This window comes from Ursus maritimus, unplaced genomic scaffold (genome assembly GCF_017311325.1).
Source record: "Ursus maritimus isolate PB19 unplaced genomic scaffold, ASM1731132v1 scaffold_19, whole genome shotgun sequence".
In the NCBI taxonomy this organism is placed as follows: Eukaryota; Metazoa; Chordata; class Mammalia; order Carnivora; family Ursidae; genus Ursus; species Ursus maritimus.
In genome coordinates, this window is record NW_024424341.1 from 27,922,774 (window position 1) to 27,930,369 (window position 7,596).

General features: G+C 40.2%; 1 protein-coding gene and 1 non-coding gene across 2 annotated transcripts in view; both read right to left on the reverse strand.

Annotated features, from left to right (window-relative positions):
* The window catches only part of SF3B3 (splicing factor 3b subunit 3), a 41,182-nt gene extending 33,790 nt beyond the window's left edge, over positions 1-7,392 (reverse strand). Inside the window, exons 1-5 of the mRNA XM_008702357.2 lie at positions 7,260-7,392; positions 3,812-3,944; positions 2,036-2,362; positions 1,139-1,311; positions 455-596 (exon numbers count right to left, since the gene is read on the reverse strand). Coding sequence (XP_008700579.1) covers positions 455-596; positions 1,139-1,311; positions 2,036-2,362; positions 3,812-3,881 — 712 coding nt within the window. The 5' untranslated portion in view covers positions 3,882-3,944; positions 7,260-7,392. The remainder of the gene's footprint in view (positions 1-454; positions 597-1,138; positions 1,312-2,035; positions 2,363-3,811; positions 3,945-7,259) is intronic.
* LOC121103606 lies at positions 1,654-1,733 on the reverse strand. The gene has a single exon (XR_005835852.1). It is a non-coding gene; the product is annotated as a small nucleolar RNA SNORD111 (small nucleolar RNA).
* Positions 7,393-7,596: the final 204 nt, after the last annotated feature.

Consider the following 7,596-nt stretch of genomic DNA (forward strand, 5'->3'; position numbering starts at 1 on the left):
TACAGTCAGAGCACCCAACAGTAGTCAATATTCCAAGCTGAGTGCTCTCTGCATCCTTTCTTCCCTTCCCCCCTTAGAAGGTAAGAGTCAACCACTCCAGGATCTTCTAACTTCACCAAAACATAGAAAAGGTACTTAGATTTACTATAAATGGATTATAGCTTCCAAACCCTATTAAGTAAACTCTCCTAGGTTTGCATATAACATGGGCCAAGCAAAAAGGTACCTGTAAGGGGCACCTGGGTGATCAGTCGGTTAAGCCTCTGCCTTTGGCTGAGGTCATGATCCTGGAGGTCATGATCCTGGGGTCCTGGGATCGAGCTTCACGTTGGGCTCCCTGCTCAGCAGGGAGTCTGCTTCTCCCTCTCCTTCTGTCTCTCTCCCAACCCCCTCCCCCGCTCTTGCTCTCTCCCTCTCAACTGGATAAATAAAATCTTAAAAAAAAAAAAAGTACCTGTAATAAGAAAATTGCCATGTTCCTCCAAAGGTTCACTGTATTTTCGGACCACATGATTTAAACCAAGGTCTAACTCATAGAAGGTAAGAGTCTGCTGGGTATTAGCCGCTGCTTCCCCTGTTGGATCATTGTCTGCTTCCTACAAAGAAGGACATTAGCACAAACACGGCATCAGGATTCCTCCATCCTACAAATGGGGAGGCAAAGGTCCGCAAAGTTTACCAAAGCTCACACTACTAGGTAATGGCAGAGCTGGAACAAGAACCTGGGTCTCCTATTTTTAGGACCAAGGTTCCCTCTACTGAAGGCTACTGCCTTCCATTCAAGGCAAAGAATGGTATGCTCCACCCTTCACTACCTCACTGCAAAAAAAATCCCACATACAGTTTCACCTCCTTTTTCAAACAGCTCTTCCTAAAAAATACTGTTTTTATACGGAGATCGTTCAAATCAGGATAAGGTGCTATTATATAGTTAAACTGTGAAACATTCCAAAGAGTCTTAGTAAGACATTTGGAAAACAGAGAAGATTTGTTAGCAGGAGAACTGTAAGAAATACACAATGAAGAAAGTAATCAGGAAAGCACTGAGGTGAATGAAAGACACCATCATGTGGGGGGATGGGGAGAAGGAGGATGGGAAAGGAAGAGAGAGAGAAGGGAGTCAGTGAGTCCCCATTACCTCATAATCCATTTCTAGACAAGCAAACATTGGATTTTCAAAGCCCACATCTACTCCAACCACATGATATACTAAAGTATTCGCTTTATGGGCCTCCAGGGGAGATGAAATGGTAAGCCGGGCTGCAGCATCTCTGTTCAAGATATATACCAATTTCTGTTTTTCAATGGCACCTATAGATAAAGGAGACAAAACAAAATTTCCAGAAAATGAAAAGGGCTTATGGAACAGCCAGATTCACATCACAATTGTTCCTTTAAAATCATTACTAGCCAGCATTAACTCTACAAGTGTATTAACTTAGAATTTTGCTATTAGTAAAACAGACAACAGAATTTTACTCCCCTCCTTCCTAATAGGGATATTAATATCCCACTAACTCTTCACAACATTTTAGCATGCCCTAGATTTAATGATATTAGGAAACAAAATGATAATTCATAAAATTACCAGCTTTATTCTTTGAATTAAATCCAATGTTTTTGTGACTTATCAGAAAAAGAGTTGCCTTCTGGAGGCCTGATCAGATACACGGAATTTTCTTCAAGAGGTTTATCAGAGAAGAGACATGAATGTGAATCATCACTTCAGGCTGATGAAAGCAACCATATTCACTGCCTAATTATGTACAATCATTTCACTGTAGGCTTTTTGCTACACATATAGAAATGGGAAAAACACCTAATCCAACCAAATAGGAAATAGAAAAGGTGTGTTAGGACTATTCCCATTATTTTAAAAGGAAAAACAACTTTAAACCATGGCATTAATCCAAATATGACCCAGACTTTACCCAGGTAAGGAACTTACTGGCACACTGCCAAGAGCACAGCACTGCTACCCTAAGCTGAGAATCTATAAGTCTCGGAGGTACACTTAATATAGCAAGTCACTCACTAATCATAACAGCTCGCCCTTTGGGATCCACAGCTAAGAACTGGCCAGGAACGATGCGGCGGCAACCACTCTTCCCAAAGGTTTCTTGGTGAATTTTCTCAAACATATTCTTAGATGGCTGGTATTCCAAGATAACAATCCGACCCGAGTCACTGCCAACCACAATGTAGTCTTTGGTGCCACCCGTCAGCCTAAAGGCCATGAGTGACCGGATAACACCAAATACTTCCACAGTTAGTAGAGTGTGTACTTTGCCAGTGTTGGGGTCAGGGCGAAGCAGCTCCAGTATCTTCCCACGGGAAACAACAATTTCCTGCTGTTTGGTTCCTAGATCACCAAAACAATAAAGATCACAAACAATCAGAACTAGTCCAAAAAGTAACCTGGATGGATCAAAATGCCACTCAAGATAAATAAAATTAAGTCAAGGGCTCAGTATTTTAAGTTTTTTTAATTCTATTTCATTCCTAGAATTGATATGATTTAACGAAAGTGGTATCAAAGAAAAACTTTTAAAAAATGGTCACATAGGGGCACCTGGGTGGCTCAGTCGTTAAGCATCTGCCTTCGGCTCAGGTCACGCTCCCAGCGTTCTGGGATCGAGCCCTGCATCTGGCTCCCTGGTTGGCGGGAGCCTGCTTCTCCCTCTCCAGCTCCCCAGTGCTTGCATTCCCTCTCTCACTATCTCTGTCAAATAAATAAATAAAATCTTTAAAAAAAAAAAAAGGTCACATAGTGGTGCCTGGGTGGGCTTAGTCTCTTAAGCATCTGCCTTCAGCTCAGGTCATGATCCCAGGGTCCTGGGATCAAGCCTCAGGTCAGGATCCCTGCTCAGCCGGGAGTCTGCTTCTCCCTCTCTCTGCCCCTCCTTCTGCTCATGCACATACGCTCTCTCAAATAAGTAAAATCTTTTAAAAAAAAACGCTCACATAGCTACATTTTAAAAACCATTTTTCTAAAATTTGCCATCAATCTGCATAATTGGGAGGTGTCTACAAATGATTATTAACATGTAATGTTCAGCTTCATAAAGTTAAGTATTTCCAAAGGCTCTTTCTAGCTCATCTTTAAGGCTATTATATTAGAAAATTGTATTAACTTTTTGTGCAGTCTGACGGATTATCTCAAACAACTTTTAAAGCTGCTATCTAATATATACCATTTATTTCTAAACTCAGTCCTGGAAAAGTTCACTTGCTTTCATAACCATTACTGACATTTTCAAATGCATAACAGCCAGTTTGCCCCCATCACTCCCTGCCTGCTACATAATTCCACTTGGATGTGCTGTCGTCAACTTTTAAATGAATGTTTAAAATAACTAAATTGCTTTTTCCCAAATTGCCTTTCTAGTCCCAACTAACCTGCTATCAATGTTAGTGTCATTTTCTCTACCACCCAGGCTGGAAACTCATATTCTTCTCTATCTGTCCCCACTTTCCTAGTACAAGTCTTCAATATCTAATGCCTAAACACCTTCCTTGCCTATCAGATATTCCACTCCTATCCACCCCAATCCATTCTCATTTGTTCAAGGCCGCTATTCATGAGGCGACCTTACTTCCCAAAAGTCCCCTCGGGATCAGATAAGATCAAGTACTTCAAATGGCTTTGAAGACCGTAAAGCATTATATAAATGATGTTGCCTAATGATTTAAGAAAAACTTTTCCTGTTATTTCAGTAAAAAAGTTTAAATTTGATAAACGAACTTGAAGCATGAAACAAGTTAATCTCAAAAATGTTAAATTCAGAAAGACAGTAACTAGAAATCTTACCAGAAAAGTTGCCATGAATGGCAAAGCTGATGCCTGTGGCTCGCTGCAAGGTCAAGTTGTATAGGAACATGATGGCAGCAACAGTGAGATACAACTCCACAATCAGGCCTCAGTTGTAACAAGTCAAAACAAGCTAAGAGCACATAAAACAGAAAAATATCAGCTGGGAAACTTACTTTAACAGACATTTCTATATAGGAACTTCTGGCTGAAGGCAGAAGCCATACAGGAAGGCTTACTGACAAACAACATATTTAAAACTAGAGAGCATTCTATATGCCATGCACTGTGCTGTGTACTTTGCCTCTAATCCCTCAAGAAACCTATAAATAACTCATTATCATACTAATTATATAGAGGAAAAAACTGAGGTTAAGAAATTAAATCACCTGCCTGAGGTCAGTAACAAGTGGTAAAAATTTTGGGATCTTGACCATTAATACACTATTTGCCCTTACTGTCACAGAAACTAAGCAGCTCAATATGTACTTGTATCTGCATAGGCTATACACACACAGTTCAGAATTCTTTAAAAGGACAGCAAAAAGCTTCCATCCATCCATTCCCTAGCCATCCATTTCTCTTCCCTGGGGGGAATCAGTTTTACTACATTGTATTATGTCCTTCCAGATACTTTCTGCACATACAAGCAAAAATACGTTAATACTAGATCTTCTCCCTTTTAACTAATGGTTGGGTACTATGTATTGTACACTTACATTATTCTGCAACTTACTTTTCATTACTTTACCTTGAAGATAGCAATTAACAAAGGGCTTTCTCATTTTCATTTTCCAGCCACCGAGTATTCCATTGAATTGTGTATATAAGGATTCATTTAGCCAATACCCTTTGGATCAACATTTAAGTTCCCAATCTCCTGCTATTATGAATACTGCTGCAAAAAAAAAAAAAAAAAAAAAAAAAACCCTCCTACTGGGGCACCTGGATGGCTCAGTTGGAAGAGTGTGTAACTCTTGATCTTCAGGTCCCGAGTTCAAGTCCCACATAGAATGTAAAGATTACTTAAATAAAGTTAAAAAAAAAAAATTTCATTTTTTTTTAAAGTGGGCTCCACACCCAGCTTCATGCCCATGGGGCTTGAGCTCAGAACCCTGAGATCAAGAATCAGATACTTAACCGACTGAGCCACCCTGGTGTCCCCAAAAAAACTTTAATTAAAAAAAAATATGAGAGAAAAGAAAACCCCTCCTATATAGGCCATTTATACATGTAAGACTGTATCTTTAAGAGTCATCCCGAAAAGGACCCTGGGTGACTCAGTGGGTTAAAAATCTACCTTCCAATCAGGTCATGATCCCAGGGTCCTGGGATTGAGTCCTGCATCGGGCACCTTGCTCAGCAGGGAGCCTGCTTCTCCCTCTGCCTGTGCTCACTTGCTTGCTCTGACAAATAAATAAAATCTTAAAAAAAAAAAAAATTAATCCCTAGAAGTGAAATTGCTGGATTGAGAGGTTCATACATTTGAAATTTTGACAGATACTGCCAAATTACCTTTCAAAGAAACTCTACCAATCTATATCCCCAGAAATGCATGAGTCCCTATTTCCCCACAACCAGAACTTTTCTAATCTAACAGATAAAACTGGTAACTTAAGGGTAGTTTCCATTTGCCTCTCTTATCTATCTCAATATTTGACAATTAGAATTTAAAATGTAAATCCACTCATAAAAAACTAAAACAAAACTCAATTCCTACCACTTCAGGAGGCCTCTCTAAAGAAATATACAGTCACATAATAGGATTCTTTTCATTAGATAGGACTGAAGACTGCAAACTGATGTACCTTTATCAAAAATTACCCAAAACTACAACTATACAATTACTGCCAGAAAACTTTTTCAATTATTTAAAGATCTTGAAAAATCTAAAGTAACCACTCTGTAATTAACACAAAAATGTGATTTTGTTAAATGAGAGAACAGAATTATGAGTAAATGTCCTCAAAAATAGTAGTCACCCAGCTTTTGCCCAGCCCAGAAATGGTTAAAAGACGAAAAGATTGAACCCTCCACCCTGGAAACGGGTCCCGAGATATAAATTTTCCTTCTTGAAACTAAGGAACATCTTTAACTTTCTTCTAAGATGGTAGGGAAGAAAGAAAAGCTATGTGGTGAAAAAAGAAGGGAGTGGGGAAATGACCTACAAAAGAAGAGAAAATGCACTGACAGAAACACACACACATCCCCAGAAGGGCTTATACATTGCGATGGTTCCAGGGAAAGCTGCTCTCAGCTTAAAGTCTGAGGAAAAAGAGGCAAAGAATATGCCGTAATTGCTCTCAACTGAAAAGTAGTAATGTGATCAACTATACTTCAATTTAAAAAAAAAAAAGAAAGAAGAAAGAAGAGTGAATGTGATTCTCAAACAAAAGTAAATTTATCCTATCACATCCTGCTGTGGTTATAAAACTTCAAACATAATTTCATAACTGCAGTTATCAACAGAATTTATAACGAAACCCTATCATGTCAACATGATCCATGTTGCAGGACTGACTATACTAAAATCAAGGAATTGCTATTAAAAAAAAAAAAAAAGGAAACCACGGGCCACTTCTGAAGCCCTGAAAAGTTCCCCAGCCTACTCTTCATTCTTTATAACTCCTTGAGAACTCCATCTACTTTCCAGTACCTTTATAACTGATGGCATCCATTACAGCCTGCAGAATTCAAACCTACTTGGGCTCACGTTCCCCAGCTGTTCCTTTTTATTAGATAATGGAAGAAGTTGCATTTTGGAGGAAGATCAGTCCAAAACTACAGAACTATATACCAGAAACCACTAACGGCCAAAACTTGGTAAATTTTGCGATTTCCCCTACTCCTACCTCCTGTCTGTGACCACTACAAATTGAGGTTATTGCTGCCTCCATCCCCTACTCCTACCTCCTGTCTGTGACCACTACAAATTGAGGTAATTGCTGCCAAAGGAACATCATTGCATTCAAACTTCGCAAAGTCTTCAAAATAGATAGTATTGTTCCCCACTTTACAAATGATAAAACTGAAAATCAGTGAAGGAAATAGTTGTCCAAGTACCAAAACACAAATTCAAACGAGGGTCCTGGCACCAAAAACTGTTTCCGTTATTTAAGCTTTCAACACGCTGGGTCTTCCCAGCTTACAGTTGGTCTGTCGTTTACGTCCATCCCGCCCCTCTCTCACCTACCCCTGGGCCTAAAAGCTGGGAAATTTCTAGAAGTTTTATTTTGATCCAGGCTTCGTTCCCACCTTGGAAACGGAAGTCGGTGACGACTCCTGGAATCCGTTTTTGTACCCAAGCGCTCCCCTCCACCTCCTGCCTTGCCGGGACCTTACGGGCCTAAGCGGCTTCAAAGACCCCGGCCAAAGGCTCGGCCAACTCTCCTACATGACCGCTCTCTGCTTCCCCAAGCCCGGGGAAGTTGGGAGGCTGCTTCTTTACCCTGTAGCAGGAAGGATGGCGTAGATATCCGACAGATGCTGAGCTCCTTCAAGGCCTAAGCCACCGCCAGCGTCAACCCGCCGGCGTCCGCCATTAGCTCTTGAGGCAGGGACCTTCCGGCGGGCGCGCGACGTATAAAAGGTCCCCAACCGGCGCCTGAAGAATATATATGTAATTTTTTTAAAATATTTCTGCCTTTCTTCAACTACACATTGAAAATTAGTTAAACATACCTTATGGCCGTCACTTTTCCCAGGATAATATAAAACAAATAGATATTTTAAAGCGTACTTAAGAAAAAAACTACCCATATGTCCATCGGGCATTTTCTTGGGCA